The sequence below is a fragment of the Alligator sinensis genome, unplaced genomic scaffold (assembly GCF_000455745.1).
Source record: "Alligator sinensis unplaced genomic scaffold, ASM45574v1 scaffold895_1, whole genome shotgun sequence".
Lineage (NCBI taxonomy): Eukaryota > Metazoa > Chordata > Crocodylia > Alligatoridae > Alligator > Alligator sinensis.
This window is the reverse complement of record NW_005842149.1, coordinates 42,853-60,296: the sequence shown is the minus strand read 5'-3', so window position 1 is coordinate 60,296 and position 17,444 is coordinate 42,853. Positions and strand designations below refer to the sequence as shown.

Sequence of the window (17,444 nt, the reverse complement as noted above, 5' to 3'; positions counted from 1 at the left end):
ACTGCCGCCTGTGCTGCCAGGCGGGCTGCGGGCAGTGCGTGTCCGAGCTGCACCAGGGCATCTTCCACTGCGTCAACCTGCTGGACACGGTGTATCAGGAGGAGAAAGTAAGGCCCTCCCTTTGGGGGCCGCCTGCCCAGGCACCCGCTAAACTTATTGCTCCGTGACTGCCCCTGGGCCCCCTGTGGGTCTGCTCTCTGGCTCCTGGCGGAGGCACTGGGACTGTGCCCAGGAGATTAGTGAAGAGCAATTCCCCCTTAAGGATGAGACACCAAAGCGACTCTCTGGCTTTCCTAGCACCTGGTCCAGTAGTGGGTTTTGCCAAAGCAGCTGTGTCTTAACTAAAAGGAGCTATATCTTTTTTTTTTCCTTTCTCATGCTCTTTCTGGGCTGTGCACACCACGCAGCTTCGAGGGAGTGCTGGTCATAGCCCTGTTGCTTTTGTTAGGCATGGTCCATCTGCTGGCATATACCATGAGGAGTGGCACAGGCTTGCCTGTGTGTGTGGCACCTGACAGGTGAAGAGGGGACAGAAAGGAAAGGGATCAATTATTCCCCTCTATTCGGCACTGGTGAGGCCACATCTGGAGTACTGTGGCCAGTTTTGCCGCCCCCCCCCCTTTGCAGGAGGGATGTGGACAAATGAGAGTCCAGCAGAGGGCAGTAAAAATGGTGAGGGGGTGGGGGACATGACCTATAAGGAAAGACTGAAGGAACTGGGTTGATTTAGTCTAGAGAAGAGGAGGCTGAGAGGTGAATTAATAGTAGCTTTCAACTACCTGAAAGGTGGTTACAAAGAGGATGGAGCTGAACTGTTCTCAGTGGTAGCAGATAACAGAACAGGGAACATACATTGCAGCAAGGGAAGTTTAGGTTAACTATTAGGAAGAATTTTCTCAATAGGAGTGTAATAAAGCACTGGAATAGGCTACCCTGAGAGGTTGTATACTCTCCATCCTTGGAAGTTTTTAAGACCTGGCTAGACCAAGCCTTGTCTGGGATGATTTAGTTGGGGATGATCCTGCTTTGAGCAGAGGGTTGGACTAGATGACTTCCTGAGGTCCTTTCCAACCCTCATTTTGTTATGATTCTAGGGAGAGAGGGCAAGAAGGAGTGTCTGTGAGGGATCAGGGCAATTTTGTGGCATGCCTGCCAAAATGGTTGAGACTCGCTTCTTTACACACCAGTTTAAGTTCATCCACACACTGTCCCTTAGGTTTGTGGTGTGGCCTGATGGAGTGAGTACCTGGAGTAGCAGGAGTTCTCTGCTGGCTCAAATGCTAGGAATCGGTGCTGAAACTAGGGATCTGCAAAAGCAGCTCACCACCTCTATACAGGAAACGAGTTCATGATCTGATCATAAGGCTTTTAATTGTTTCATATGTGTTGTAGACTCGCATGGATTGCGTTGCCTTTGACATGGTTAAAAGCCCTTCTGTATGGTTAAAATACCCTATTCTAATGTAGAGTTATATCAGGTAATAACCATAACCAAGGGCATGGTGAAAAAAATGGGGTCTTCAGGAAAGTTTCAGGACTAGCACCATAGAGAACAGACTTCTATTCCCATTAGTTGGAAAAGATGGCTGAGCCAGGCCTCCCACTTTTTGCTTCAGAACATGCATTCCTTTATAAAGGTGTGCCTAAACTTTTAAGTGCATCTTGGAAGTAGGGGGAAACATCCTTGCTTCTTTTCCCAATGAACCAAACAACAAACTGACCTTCTTTCCTGGAAGAACCTCCACCTTAGCCTAATCAGGGAAGTTATGGAAAACCTTTAGTATGAGTCAGAAATAGACAGGCAGTATAGTGCTTTTAAGTGGTCAGTGTAACAGTAACACCTCCACCTGCCCCCAACCCTGTTGTGTGGACCAAAGTATGGCTTCTTATTGTGAAAGGTAATGCAGTATAGCTTATCTTTGCTTGTAGCTTTCTAGCTTAAGGCCCAGGTCTAAGCTAGAGTGGATGTATCTGCACAGCTACGTAACTTTGAATTGCAACTTTTTAATTGATATGTTTATGCTAGCATAGTTTATTTGCTGCCTCAACCACAGTATAAGCATTTTTAATTGACATGACAGCATCCATGAGGCATGAAGAGAGTTTGTTGCCTTAACTCATATGTAAAGTTACAACACTTTCAGGTGTAGACAAGCCCAAGAAATACTATTTTTGAGAGAGAGGTACTAATGCAAATTTCTCTATTTTTCTACAAAGCATGCAGGGTCCTTTAAGTGATGTGTTAGAAGCTGAACTGGTGGCAAATATAGGGTTAAAGAGCATCATGTGTTTTTATTAAATTGCGCAGATTAACTATACATTTTTTCAATTTTTATTTTATAGTTAACCTTTTTCAGTAGTCTGAAAAAAGTAAGAGCAATTAATGAGAAGCTGGAAAAGGAAATATCAAGTCATCAAAAAGCTGCGGAGGTAAGCTAATTATAATAGTCTCTGTAAAGAGGGACTACTGTTATTTTGCTGCTTAATTCAAGGGGGGGGTGTAGGTGTGTGAACATGAAAATTAGACACCTTTTCAACTATTGAAAAATGAATTGTGGAACCACCACTTCACAAGGTAGCTCTTTGGCCTATGTTAATCATTTACCCAAAGTTTGTAACTGTTGCTATCACCTGGAGGTCATAGTGTAGTCAATACCATAGCAAGCTTCTGACACTTTAGTTCATCCAGTAAAGTGTAAAGATAGTAACCAAGGCTTTACTTTTGTAAATTGCTGTGTTTCTAGATGATGTTGAACAACGAAGCAGAAATAATTACAATGGAATTTGAAGAAATTTTCAAAAATCTGGAAATGAAGAAAAAGCAATTGCTAGAAGACCTTGAAAATCAAAGAAGTAAGAAGGAGAAAGAGTTACAAATTTGGAAAAAAATGAAGGGAATTCACAAGATAACTATTGAAAGTTTCCTGAAGGATTGTGAAAAGCTGGTCGATGAATGTGATCCTCAGCGTTTCTTGGAGGTGATAGCTTTTATATTAATTTTTGCTAATGGTTTTTATAATGCTTTTAGAACACCATGTATAGATGCGATGTGGGGAGGGTGGAGTTCAGGTTTTGCCATATTGATTGGATTAAAGAAAACTACTTATTGTTAAGTCAGTTCTTTTTGCCAGTTGAAGAGTTACTATTTTTTCCCCCCCTTGGTTGGGACAGCCCCTTGAGAAGTCTATAGTGTGATCTACTCTTGAAAAGGATGTAAATATTAGGACTCAAATATTTGTTTGAATCCCATGTTTTCTAGTATAAGATATAAAAGATCTCATTTTATTCAGCCTGTCAACTTTAAAAAACAGTTCTCATCATAACTAAAACACTGGTACATGTTTAAAGGCGGCTTGCTTTTCTTAGCCATTGGTAATGGCTGACATACCAAGAAGTGGTGAATTTAACATGGACAGAATGGATATACACTGTTGTAGTTTTGCTGCAGTGTGTGGTGGTGTTTTTTTCCAGTCATTGCCTAATTTTTAATTCTATAATAAGCCACTTATATATCAGATAAATACCTTTTCCACTGATCTTTAGTATTGCCAAACTCATTGAAAACAATGCTCGTTGTCTATAGAAACAGGCTGTTCCAAGTTTTGTGTTGGTTTCTGTTTGGTTTTGCTGTACCACAGCAAGGCTTCTTACTTTGTTTCTCAGAACAACTTATGTCTTTCATAATCTTTAAATTGACAGGACCTAGTCACTTTTGACAGTTATGTAGTTAAACCATGCCTTTATGTGATGACAGATCAGGGCTGTCCAACTGGCAGCTCACTCTGGGCGCTACTCCCCCCATTGCTTTCCTGCTGCTGACACTGGCGTCTGAGCTTCTTCTCCCACTTCCACTTCCTACCCCCACCCCTTCGGGCTGCACAGCGCAGTCCAACATACTAAGAAAGCCCATGGCCCAGGAGACCTAGGGGCCCTTCATGACACAGTGAGAGAGAGAGAGAGAGAGAGAGAGAGAGAGGGGTGTCTGTGGTGCTTGGAGCATGTGGACCACAGAGCAGCTGGAGGAGGCCACATGGCCCCTGGCCACTTAAAGTGTTTGGCAGGCCTGAAGTAGATGGTAGGCCATAGGGTTCCGCACACTTAACCTGTGTGCTGATAGCTATTGATTTCTGCAATGTAAGTAATAACAAAAATTGGAACAAGTATCTTCTTATGCAGTTAAGTGAATTATAGACTTATTTAGTATGTCTATAAATGGACAAAATTCTTCAGGATATAACTTGTAACTCATTTGCTTCCTAGAGTACTTTTTTTACGAATCCCTTTGAGATGTTCATTTTTAGTTATTTTGTTTCTGAAAATATCCTGAGACTGTTAAAGAGCTACACCTGATGTTTTGGGTGATGCTACACATTTACTAATTTATATCATTCTCTTTCTCTTGTTTTATTGTGTTCTTACTAACTTAGTTAACTCTTTTTGCTAGTTTTAAAGTTGCTATTTTTTCCTCTTCTGGAACATCTCTTGAAATTGTAAAGTGTGATCTGCTTCTTGAAAAGTTTAATTCTGGCAGGAATCTTTCCAAGGCTGGTGTGCTTCCTTCCATAATTTGAATGTGATTTTGAAAATATATTGGGGGGGGGCTCCCTTCTTTTTGTGGTACCTCTTTTTGATGTTTTTACTTTTTGATAGACCTGTAGGGGGAGAGGGAGTATGGAGGCAGGAAAGTCATAGCCACACTGTGTGGCTCAGTTTCCTGTTACTTGGATTTGACCTCAAGAAAGGAATCTTACTTCGGCCTAAATACAGAATGCTGGTGGATAAGCAGTTCCCTCAGACCTAGAATGCTGAATATTCCCTGTGCATACTTTTATGGTTAAGTGCTAAAAGGCTTTAATGATGGTGAAAAAGTAAGGAATATAATGTTGTTGTTTTTTATCTGTCACAGGTGTTCCAATAAAGTAATGATTTTCTTCTGAATCTAAAAAACTTCCTTATCACTAATGCTTTTTTTTTTTTTTTAATTATAGGTGGCATGTGGATTAAATAAAAGGTATGATTTTCTTGTTCTAGTTTGTGTTGTTAGTTTTATATTTTACTAAAGAAATAAGGAACAGCAAAATGATGATTATAGATATCATGGTGGCAGATGTACACCAGATACTATAGATGTACTACAGTATATTTATTCATTTATCTGAGCCCTCAGTTTACTAACTAGTAACTACTGATGTTGTGTAACAAAATTGTCTCTTAAATTTTACTGTATTAAACTTATGTGCTCTTAAGTTTGGGATATTATCATGTTAATTCCTTACAACAGGTTGTTGTTTTGCTTATCTGAACAAATTAAGCTACCCAAATGACTTTTCAGACTATGCTTCCTAAATGGGTTTGGATAACTGAAGATGTGTTGTAATGTTTAGAAATTTGCCTTAACTTTCAGTTAAATAACTGAACTCTTTGGTTGCAAAATATTAACATAATTGCCACGTTTTGTGATTAATATTAAAAGTATGAATTCATACCTTTTTTAAAACTGGATTTTTTTTTGCAATAAGGTATTATTTTCAAATTTATGGTGGTCCAATGTTTAGTTGTTTAGTCCTTACTGAAAATTGTGAACAGCGGTAATCATCTAAAATATTTTAACACAGTCATTACTTTCTAATTTTAAACTATTTTTGGAGTTTTATTGGATTTGGTACATCATCTTCACACTTCTTATAACTGGTAAGAATCAAACAAATACTGTCTCAGACTTCTAAGGAAATTAGGTTACATAATTTATCAACCAATTGGCTTGTTTTTAAGTGTTGATAATTTTATGTAACATTTGACTTTTAGGGCATGTCTTTACCCTCCAAAGGGCTGTGCTAGGCAGTGTCATAGTGAAGCATGACACAGCCACACAATATGTCACGTTCCAGAACAGTTTTAACATAGCTGCCTTAGTGTGGCATTGAATGCTCACCAGTAAACTTAATTTATTGCACCAGAAAGAAGAAGTAATTACTTGCTGTCCTTGAACAGAAACGCTTAACCCACATGAGCATGGCCTACCCTATCCTCTTAATATTAATACTAGTTTTCTTCTTTGTCCATGGATATCTTGTCAATACGTCTCACTGCTCCATTTGAATTCTTTGCAACCTGTTTCTAATTTAAAATCTGTACTTTAGCTTAGTAGATGTCAGGAGGCTCTGAGACTACAACGTTTATTTTCTGAGGGAGCAGAGAGTGTTTTGGACCTTTGTTGCCTGGTCATGCACCCATTATCTATGAAATAATTATCAAGAACTTTGATTAAAGAAATTTTGAGATACACAATTCCAGAGACTCTGAAGTAAATTTTATATGGAATTGGAAAAAATTCTGTTTTCCGTATCTGGCGTGCATCAATCAATGCATCTCCAGCAAAACCAAGGAAGAATCACTTCCGCTCTACTTGGCATTGGTGAGACTGCAGATGGAGTACTGTGTCCAGTTCTGGGGGCCGCACTTCAACAAGGACATGGAAAAGGTTGAGAGAGCCCAGAGAAGGGCCACCCATTTAATCAGCGCCTTGCATGGCAAGCCATACAAGGAAAGGCTGAGTGACCTGGAATTCTTCAGCCTGAAGAAGAGAAGGTTGAGAGGGGACTTGGTAGCATCTACATCAGGGGTGTACATCAAGGGTTTGGTGAACAATGGTTCACCTGGGCACCCTTGGGGGGAAAACCATATGCAGTGGTCACAAACTCCTGGAAGACTGTTTCAGGCTCAATGTTAGGAAAAACTTCTTCACAGCTAGAGTGTCCAGACAGTTGAATAAGCTCCCTCTAGAGATGGTGCAATCACCTACCTTGAAAATTCTTCAAGAGGAGACTGGACAGTCACCTTGCTGGGGTCACTTGACCCCAGTTGTCTTTCCTGCTTGGTGCAGGAGGGCTGGACCTGATGATTTTTTCCGAGGTTCATTCCAGCCTACGTTCTATGAATCTATAAGTTTCCTTTCAGCTAACTTCCTAAGCAAAGGGAGTGTTTCTAGTCTTTTGGGTTATTTTAATGAATTGTAACCTTGAATGTTGCAGTTTATACACATTTGTTCAATCAGTTGTAATGGATGGAATTGACAAGTTTGATGTAATGGAGTACAGTACCTTTGTTTGTTAATTTCAGGTTTGCTTACACGCAAATGCCATATAGCTCTTTAAAGTTTTGTATTAAAATGTTTGATACTTAATAGGGTAATATATCTTTTTAAAAAATGAGGTAAAAGTATAAGTTGAAAATGGAACTGTTTAGAATTCTGCTGTGATACCTTCAGCAATTACTTCTGAAGAGGTATGTGGAATTTGGGCTCAGGAACAGTAGATTTAACAATGCTTGCAGACTTGCAGTTTCTTTTTATTCATCAGTTGTATATTTAGCGTTTCTCAGTAGAATGACAAGTTTCCTTGCTGTTTTGTGGTTAGGCAGAAGTAGTGATTTTAAAAAATAACAACAAGAATAATAGTAGTCTGACAGTCAGTATATTAACCTGTTTGTGCCCAATTTCATTATGTCCCATCTTTAAGCATTGATGTATATGGTAAACAAAACTAAGTGCTTAAGTAATGAGATCATACCATTTCAAAGGGAAAAAACATCTCTTAGACTGAAACTGTTGCCATGTATAGAGCTAAAAGCACTAACCCTTTTAGATTCTGAAGTATGGTTTCTCTGAGGAACAAACATCCTGTAACACATTATACAATCATAAAAGACTAGGGTTGACAGGGACCTCAGGATGTTATGTAGTCCAATCCCCTGCTTCGAGCAAGACCGTTCCCAACTATATCATCCTAACCAAGGCTTTCTCTACCTGGATCTTAAAAACCTCTAAGGCTGGAGACTCTGCAGCCTCTCTGAGTAGCCTGTTTCAGTGCTTTACGACTACCCTCCTCATGAGAGGGAAGTTTTTTCCTAATATCTAACCTAAACTTCCCTTGCTGCAGCTTAAGACCATTGATCCTTGTTCCATCATCTTTCATTACTGGGTGCATCTACATGTAATATTAATGTGACACAATAAACTGGCGCAGTTTGTGCTAGAGTTTATTGCTGCAGAGGGGCTGGCCGTGGCACAAAGGTGCTCCAATGTGGGGCTAGCTGGCAGGCAGCCCCTGCGCTGTAGTAGCCTTGTGCCCCAGCCAGCCCCAGTGTTGCCATGGAGTAAATAACTCCATCATAGGATCGTACTTGTGTTGGGCAGTGCTATCCTATGGCAGAGTTTGTTTACTCTGGCCAAATAGGGGCGCACGTGTAGACATGACACTTTACTGCAGAGCTAATTGGTCAACTCTGCAGTAAAGTAGATGCACCCACTGGGAACAGTCCGCCTCCATCCTCTTTGGAACCACCCTTCAGGTAGTTGAAGGTGTCATAACCCAAGGGTATGATTTTGTGTGTGCTTCGGCACTAGAATTATCCCCGCCAAATTACAGCTTCGTTGCACGGTAGAGTTTTCTGCTGCAGAGGAGAACCCCGGTGCAAGGAAGAGTTTCCCGCCTATTTGCAGCTTCCTTTGCAGAGTGCATTGCTCAAGCTGCAAGAGAAATGCACGGTGCAAAGGAGTTCCCGCCACCTGCATGCAAATTTGTTCCCCGCTATTGGCTAGTTTGAAATTATTCCCACGTGGCGGCTAAGAGACCCTGTGTGAGATTCAGAGGAGTTTGGCGACCTGATCCATTGCCCACCTCTTCCCATCTTCGAGCGATAATTTTATAAGACGTATCTACGAAGTTCCATTTCGGTGGCGCGCTTGTCCAGGGCATCCGGAGCTCTGTTTCCGTGGAGCCTAGCAAACTCCACGTGACCGTTCGTGTTGTTTTTGTCTGTAACCGCAACTCAAGCAAGTTTTCCTGCCTGCACCGCGACCATCTTCGGTGTAAGTAAACAATCTTTAAATCTACCGCTACGAGTCCGTGCCTAATTCTAGCTTGACGCGCGCCCTCTCCGACCCTGCGTGCCCGGGCTGCTGGCCACAGCCCGCGCAGAGCACGAAAAAGGGCCTGGGTCGCGCCCGGCCCGCACAGAAGGGTGCTATTAAATCTCCCCACAGTCTTCTCTTACCCAGACTAAATAAACCCAGTTCTGTCAGCCTCTCCCCACAAGTGTGCCCCCTAGCCAATTTCACTGCCCTCTACTGGACTTTCCAATTTGTCCATATCCTTTATGTAGTGGGGGCCCAAAACTGGACACAGTACTTCAGTTATGGCCTCACTAGTGCTGAATAGAGAGAAATAATCACCTCCCTCAATTTGCTGGCAACTCTCCTACTAATGCAGCCTAGTATGCTGTTAGCCGTCTTTGCAACAAGGGCACACTGTTGGATCATATTCAGCTTTTTGTCCACTGTAACCTCCGGGTCCTTTTCTATAGGAAAATCTAAATTCTAAATTAAGATCTTCTCATTGATTTATTCAGCAGTTCTTCCAGTGTATATTTTTAAAAAAGAAATTCAGGATTTGCTTTCCATCTACAGACTGCTTCATATTGATTTTATATTAAGCTCGTATGAACTTTTTTGCTTTTTGCTTCTAGACATTAAGAAAGGGGACAGTTGTTTAAAGGATATTTTAATTTATTTTCCAGAATGAAGACTCAGCTTGACCTGATGCACATAGCATCTAGCTATGAAAAAGAACCAGAGTATACCCAGAAGCAAATGGATATTAAATCTGTAGTTAAGGAAATACTGGCCTTGCAGCTAACTCCAGTTGAACACTGCATTGTTAAAGGTATTCTCATTAACTGCATTACTTTTCTATAGTGCGTATTTTATTATCTTGCAGCACTATATGAGATATTTCATACTAAAACAGTACTTCCTTTCATGCTGAAAAAGGAAAGTTATTTTAATTGTCTTACTTTGACAGTTGTGTAATGAAAAATTAGCACAAGTGGGCTTTATGTATGGTACTGTATATTTTTTTTTTAATTGGTCTTATTTTTTTCTACTCCTAGCTGATCTTCCTTCTGGAGGAAATGAAAGCTTACCTGGGAATTTTGTATTTAAAAATAGTGTAAAACATTGGAAAGACCAGAAAACCATACACAAGACATTTTATGTAAGTTCTTGTGTACAAGATTTACAACATACTTTAATTTTAAAAGTCTTGCTGTGTTTTGGCCTTGATGTTAAAATGTGCTGTGTCTGTGGTAAAACTTTTTTACAGCCTGTAGCAGGACAAGAGGAAACATTCACTGATGGCGGTGGGATCTGTACTCGCTTGATGTCAATATCAGGAATGTTGGCATTTCAAAATATGAGTCCTGAGGTAAGAATATACTGCTCAGATATCAATTCCTGGGCTATTAAGCACACTGGTTCAGATGTGTTCTGTGTCCATTCCACAGCCTTTTCCTGGAATGTGAAACAAGCTCCACTACTTTTGTTCTTGGTTAATCGATCACCTAATCAGTCTGTTCAGCTGCTCTTTGAAATATCAGGGATCTGTTGTACTTCAGTCCACTGCACATTACAGTTGCTCACTAGTAAAATCAAATGGCTTAATCAAGAGGGTAGTACAATTTTTTTGTCCAATTTTCACAGTCAAATAATCTCAACTTAGGAAAGAAAGCCATGTTCATATGGCAGGGTGAATGTATTACCTTTTAATATATTCAGACCTCTGTCTCCAGAAACACTTCTTTAAAAAGATAAAGTTACTGGGTAGAGCGTTCTTTTTTTGATGTCTGTCACTTTATGTGTAATCAAGGTTGTAACTCAAGCTACAGATTTTTAAACCACTGGTTCCAGTGATGGGATGGGATCATTGCATCACTTGTACAGTAGGTCAGGTATACGCAGTATGCCAAGACCCAGTTTCTTCTGACTGTAGTTTTTTGAAAGGCTTTCTCTTGGTTTTACTCAGTTTCATCAGCTGCACTGAATTTTGGCTGATTCAAAAAAGTTTTGCCTAACTGTTCCCTGTGGTGCATGGAAAAATGTCTTCCAATTTTGTTGTTCATTTGGCAAGAGATACTGCCTCTTCTGTTCCTTATTACTAAAGGTTTTATTCACCTTAAATTCCTACCTAATAAAGAATTTATATTGTGGATATTAATATATCCCTGCTTAACCTCATACTTCTAAGCTATCTACTTTGGCTTGCAGAATGAGTGAACCTAAATGTAGATATGATCTGAAAGGTGGGGTTTGTCCCTTAATGACTGCTAGATGAAATCTGTCCAGTATGCAAGTAGAAGGGCATTTTCCAGAAACCCTATTTTAGTCTCTGAATCAAGGTGCATCTAAATCCGTCCTTTTAAAATTGGTTGACATTTTATTGGCAGTGTGTATGCCAGAATAAAACCAGTTCTTCCCTAAAGCTGCTTATCAAAGGTATGTAAAGCGGTAACTTTATTTTAGTCAGTAAAGTAGCACATATGATTTGAGCTCCAGGGAGAGGTGTGAAGAGGGACTGGATAATGTCTAACCTGTGGCCTACTGATCAGAGCCAGGAAGCAGGAGATGCAGGTTCAGATCCTCTCTCTGAACAAAGAGGCCCTAGAACTTGTGACTCCTGGGTATTCCCAGCCTTCTCCTGCCCTCCTCCCCTTTCTTACTCCTGCCCACAACTGTCCCGCTAGTCATGGGCATTTACTTAGCTACAATACTGGGACTTGCCTAGGGTTACATGTTATACCTGGGCAAGTGAATGGCACCACATCTGTTCCTGGCCAGAACGCAGCCCTACTGAGCATGCTTAACAGCAATTTGGACGCTTGCTTATTCACGCATCACCTTGAATAGTGGTATAAACTGCGTGTAAATGCTAAAAATGTCTCTTATCTGTCAGGGTAACTGTCATGCATATAAAGTAAAATAGGATTAGCCACTTTGGGCATCTTTACACATGGCCTGGGATCCGGCTCTCAGGAGCTGCTCTAGGTAGAGCATCCACAGTGTCTCGTATTAGTGTCCCATGCTTCAAAATGGCGGTGGGAACACTTCAACTAAAACTTGTTCAGCAAGCTTTAGTTAAAGTGCCCCACTGCCATTTTGAAGCACGGGAACACTGAATACATGTGATACTAAGTTGGAGTGTAGTAACTGGCATGGTCCCAGCAGATTTGATTAATCAAGTCTGCTCTGGCACATGCTAATTAGCAGGCGTCCGGCATGTATAAAGGTCCCCTTAGTCTTCAAACCAAGCCAACATGCCCACTGGTTGCATGATTGATCAAATGAGTCTTCTGTATGCAGTTTTGATTGTACACCTTGTTAATTTCTGAAGTGCTCCTTTCAGTGTTTGCCAAAGTTAGCTCGAATAGTTCATCTAATTCTATCTACCAATATTTTAATTGCACCCATACATCCATTCTAGGGAAACTTTTCTATGGATTCTTGTTATAAAAAGGTTTTTTATCAAGTAAAACATAACTTTAAAAATAGTTTGTAGCACCAAATAACAGTAGATTGGAATCAAGTTTTTCATTCACAAGTATTTTAGATTTCAAAATGCCAGAGCTTCTATTTGAAATTTATTGCCAAAATCAGAACTAGTTAGTACTTCAGCTTCTGGTCAGCATATTTGTATGTAGTCTCATAGTCAAGTATTTAACTTAGTTGCTGAGGACCCTATTGATCTTTATTTAGGTAACTTAGATATTAGACTGTTAGAAATATAGATGTCTTCTAAGCATACATTTACTTTCTATTGCCCTCCATACACTACCATCAAAATGCTTAAGATGCTGAAAGTAATCCTGTCCTTCTCAAAAGTGTCAGAGTATATAAACACAATAAATTAAAAAATAGCCGTGACACATTATTTAAAGACTTAGTAGTCTTAGCTGACTGTTTTTATTCTTTTCTATAATTGTAGGAACTACGTTATAAATATTATATGGGCCATCGGAAAACATCAGATCAGGTTAAGATGCCTACTGCACACATAAATAAAAAGCATAAGTTTGTGATTGGCTCTTTGAAGAGTGCATCATCATCAGTTTCTCACTTTTGTTCATCTGCAAAAGTGAAAGATATGGAAATAATGAAAACAGAAAAATTAGAAAGAGAAAAAGCTTTTGATAATACCAGTGTTTCCAAGTCCTGTAGTCAAGGATTCAGCATTCCACCTATGAACAGGGATTTCCCTGTAGTAAGCAGTGACTTGAAGTTACTTAATGGGACAGGATCTCAAGAAGTGAGCAAACACCCTCCACCATCAGATGAATCAAAGAGCTCAGTAGCTAGAGACAAAGTACAAGTGCCTCAATCATCTGAAAAGCAAACATGTTTCAGTACTGCACCTAGTTTACCGCAGTTAGCAACAGCATCTGACACAACTTCAAATTCAACTGAAAGACTTCCACTTTCATCTTTTGTCCGTGGTTCAGGTGATGACTCGCTACCCAAGTTCAATAAGGCTGTAGCTACAGTGTCCTTCCAAAAGGCAAATATCGCATCAGCTTTCCCTTCCCTACTTTTTATTTGGGAAACTGTAATACCCAAGTTAAAATGGATAATCAAGAAGGAAATAAGGATACAAAGCTAAGTTTAACCAAGGCTAAAGATTCTGCTACTTCTGCCAGTCATAACCTAGGATCAGCTGACGATGGAAAGCCATTTTTTTCATTTACCTTTGGCAACTCAGAAGACTTTTTTACAGTATCTAAACTCAGCAGTTCATCAAAGGCTTCACCATTTTCTTCATGCCTTAATGAGAAGCCAGCTGAACAAAGTACAATACTTCAGACAGGTACAGAGAACAACAGTTCTGCAAACAAAACTGTAGAACCTAAGTGGCTAAAATCACCAACATTATTTTCATGGGAACAGACTACTTTTAATACTCCAGAAGTTACCACAACTTGTATAACATCCAGTGTTGCCAGAGGGAAGAATGATGGTTTCAAGACTCCCCCTCCCTTTGGTGATGATATATTTTCCTTCTCAAATAACTGTCCCCTGGAATGTAAATCTTCACCTCTCTTTACATTTGGAAGCACTGTCAAAAGTAGTCCAGATTCAGTAGCTTCCTCCTCAATGTTGTTTTTATCTCATAAGAATAAAGATGAAAGCGAAAAAATTAAACTCGGATCTGACAAAACATGTCCTGATGAAGAAGCACCTATGCCTCCAGTATGTAAATTGGCCGTTTCTGAACTTAGTCCAAAAGGTAGCGGTACATTTTTTTCTTTGGACATATCTGTGAAGACTGAAGAAGCAGTTGCTCAGCAAAATGCTCTGTGTAGTTCTCCTACAGTTAACCCTTTGTTTACAACAGACCTTTCTGTTAAAGGAGGCAAGACCTGTTCCATTCCAGGGGCTGCAGCAACACAGTCACAAATGGAGCTGAAGGTTGCAGATGACAGCAGTGTAGTTGTTGCTAATAAATGTAAGTCACACCAAGATTTAGGAGAGTTTTCTAAGAAGAAGGATGAACTTGAAACTCTGCTGCTTCAGAATACTGCTCACCTTGCCCCTATCACGGCTCCGCTTGCAGTAGAAAAGGGAGGTGAAGCACCAAATGATGCATTCTCCGATACAGAAGAACTAAGTCAAGCATCCATCTCCAGTGACTGTAGCAGTGCATCAGAATATTTTTCTGTTGCTGAAGACAAAATATCTGCTAGTAGAAAGTCAGGCATGTGCAACAGAGAATAAAGTACAAGAGACTTTCCTTCAAGGTAAATGATATTTAGGTACCTGTTGGTATTAAGGAAGTACTGCTGCTAAGATGCATAGCCAGTTAAAAATGGGATAACATAAGGGTTTTTAGTGCTTCTTTTCTCCATTAATCTTATGGGGAAATGAGGGTCTATACTAAAGACACAAATGCCATATTACCTAATAAATTCAAGTGAAATTATTAGTAGGGATATTGTTTTCAGGGTATGATCTAACACTACTGAATGTTAACCTTGAAGAAAGTCTTCCTGTGTTTAAATATATAATTCATTCCCAATGAAGACTTGATACTCTTAGGAGGCATTATCTGTACTTGAAGCTGGAATCTTGTAAAAGCAGTAGAGATATGGATTGTTCTGACTGTGGTTTCTCCATGCTATATTTAGCTTAAGTTGTAGATAAAAACTTGAAGTAGATCACTTTCTTTTACTGCAGTAATAAAAAGACCATTTTGATTTCTCTCAAGCCTTTCAACCATAATGCATCTGAATTAATCTTTTAACATAATTCTCACATTTTGGTATATACTGGTGAAGATATCTACTACACTCTTATGAAATGCAATCCTAAATCCATAGGAACTACTGTAGATACTCCATGTGGAGTGTTTGATCTACATACCATGTCAATATGTCTGGAGAGAGTGGTTTTAACTGTTGTCAAATTACCTACTGCAGCTAGAGTAATCTAGTGAATTTGTAGCTAGTGTTAATATGACACTGGCTGGGGATAAAACTTACCTAAATCTATATGCCACCTCCAAAAGATTATTAACTATGGGAACCTGGAAGCTTCTATATTGGGTCAAATCAGAGATCTACTTGGCAAAGTACACGGTATCAAGTAAGGCCTATACCCAGTACTTCAAAGGAAAGATTAAGAACGTTGTTGTGGGAAGATGTAGTTTAATACCTAACGGCTAACTTAAGTCTTGAAACCTATCCTGTCAAAACAGTTCAGGTAAGCTGTCCTGAGCATTTGCTGGGAAGGACAGCATATAAATTGCATAAATAAACTCTAGATATTCTTGTTGTCTGTGTCTGTTCCCTTTTTGAATCATGCAGAATTCTTGGCCTCTGACCTAATTGGGTATTATGTGGAAAAAGTATTATTACTGAGTTTGAAAGATGATCAATTTAGAACTAGAATTTTTGTCTTATGTTCTAAGACCATAGAAATTCCCAGACTACTGTTTCTATGCTATTTTGCATATTTCTATCATGTTTCTTCCCATTCATCATATACTCGAAGTAAACAAAACCCACTTTTCTCATCACTTCTTCCATTCTTACCCTTAATCACTCTTCTCTGAATCACTTTCTAATTCTGTGATATTTTTGATGGGGAACGACTAGTAGCAGTCACACCACCTGCTGGCTTTGCTTTATGTATTCATCTGTTGATTTTGCAGTCTGTTTGTCACAGAGTTCATCGAAAACTGCAGACTTAACAAAATGAAATTGCCAAAGGCTGAGGAGTAAGTATGGAACGAGAAGATATATGAGTATATGGAAGGAGCAGGTCTTAAGTTACACAGGGAGTTGAATGAGGTCTCTATTTCAGAGAGCTCCGGAAATCAGAATGCTAGCCTTGTAATTTAAAGAACTACATTCAATTGGATCCAACTTGTCTTAGACATAAATACTCATAGCAGGAAAATTTGTAAGATGAATAACAAGTAAAATAAAGAAAATAAAATATGCTTTGCATGTCTTTCTTCACAGGAGAGAATATGATGGCCAAAGCAGTTTATTCAGAAACCTAAATAAAGTGTTTGGAAAAAATAATCTAAGACAAGTACCTTTTGGTTTTGTATTTGACATTTTGCTAAACCGTGCTATATATGGTACGTGATTCTCCATTTATTTAGATAGCTATAATGACATACTTGTAATCACTGGTTGTTTTAAAACCACCAATTTGCCCCTTTCAAAATCAGGATAGAATATAGCATGTGAATAAAATAAAATAAAAGGTGAATAACCCAGGTTTGATTATTTTTAATATATTGTTTTCCTATGTAGAGAATTGTAGTCTTAGGTGACAGTATGGTGGTGTCTTTGTGTAAATTGTTTATTTACAAAAATAAGAGTAATCACGATAATTATTTTACTGAAAGTAACAGTAAAGTGACACTAAATTATCAGAAATAATTTAAATTTCTCAAGTTAACCAGATGATCTTTATCAGCCTTTTAGGAGGAAGAAAAAATTAAGGCATTGTTAAAGGTAGAATATTAGTATTGTTCTCACTATTTTTTAAAAACATGAATGTTTAGCTGCTTTGCCGTGTATCATCTGTACCAAATTAAACCTCTTAATAGATATAATATTTATTCACGTAGTACACATACCTCTCTTCCTGCAAAAATCAGCCCCCAAAATTGGGGGGGGGGGGGATTTCCGTTTTTTAGCTGTTCTTCATCTCTTCCATTTCACAGCCTTGTAAACTATTTTTAACTCTCTTCAAAATTGTAGATCCATCCATGAACCCATCTGCGGAAGCAGCTAGGGTTTCAGTTTTTCATTAAGGGTAGGTGAGTCAGCTGATGATTAGACTCTGTCCCTATTCTCTGCAGCTGTAACTTTAGAAAAATCTTTTTTTTCCTTGTTTGCCTTCCCAAAAACAAGGTGTGTGATTTATTTGGGGACATATGGTAAGTGTGAAAATACAGTATGTTTATTTATAAAACAGTTATCTTCACCTGTAGTTTCATACATAACTAGATTCAAGAAACTCCTGTAATTTCTATAGAAACACGGGTAGTGTCACTTTATGTTTATAATTTATATTGACCAGATCTTGATCTGTGGTACAGCAA

The 17,444-nt window shown here is 39.2% G+C and overlaps 2 protein-coding genes across 2 annotated transcripts; both read left to right on the top strand.

Moving 5' to 3' along the window:
• Positions 1-2: 2 nt before the first annotated feature.
• LOC102368616 lies at positions 3-15,100 on the top strand (the record flags this gene model as incomplete). Its single annotated transcript, XM_006025474.3, has 8 exons — positions 3-107; positions 2,344-2,430; positions 2,745-2,978; positions 4,989-5,011; positions 9,577-9,722; positions 9,949-10,052; positions 10,161-10,262; positions 12,816-15,100. Coding segments are annotated over 8 exons (1,473 nt in total), but the record flags the coding sequence as incomplete, so codon positions are not given.
• Positions 13,491-16,980, top strand: LOC112550566. The gene is made up of 2 exons (XM_025206267.1): positions 13,491-14,622; positions 16,348-16,980. The coding sequence occupies exon 1, from the start codon at positions 13,979-13,981 to the stop codon at positions 14,597-14,599; it is 621 nt and encodes a 206-aa protein (XP_025062052.1). The 5' UTR covers positions 13,491-13,978; the 3' UTR covers positions 14,600-14,622; positions 16,348-16,980.
• Positions 16,981-17,444: the final 464 nt, after the last annotated feature.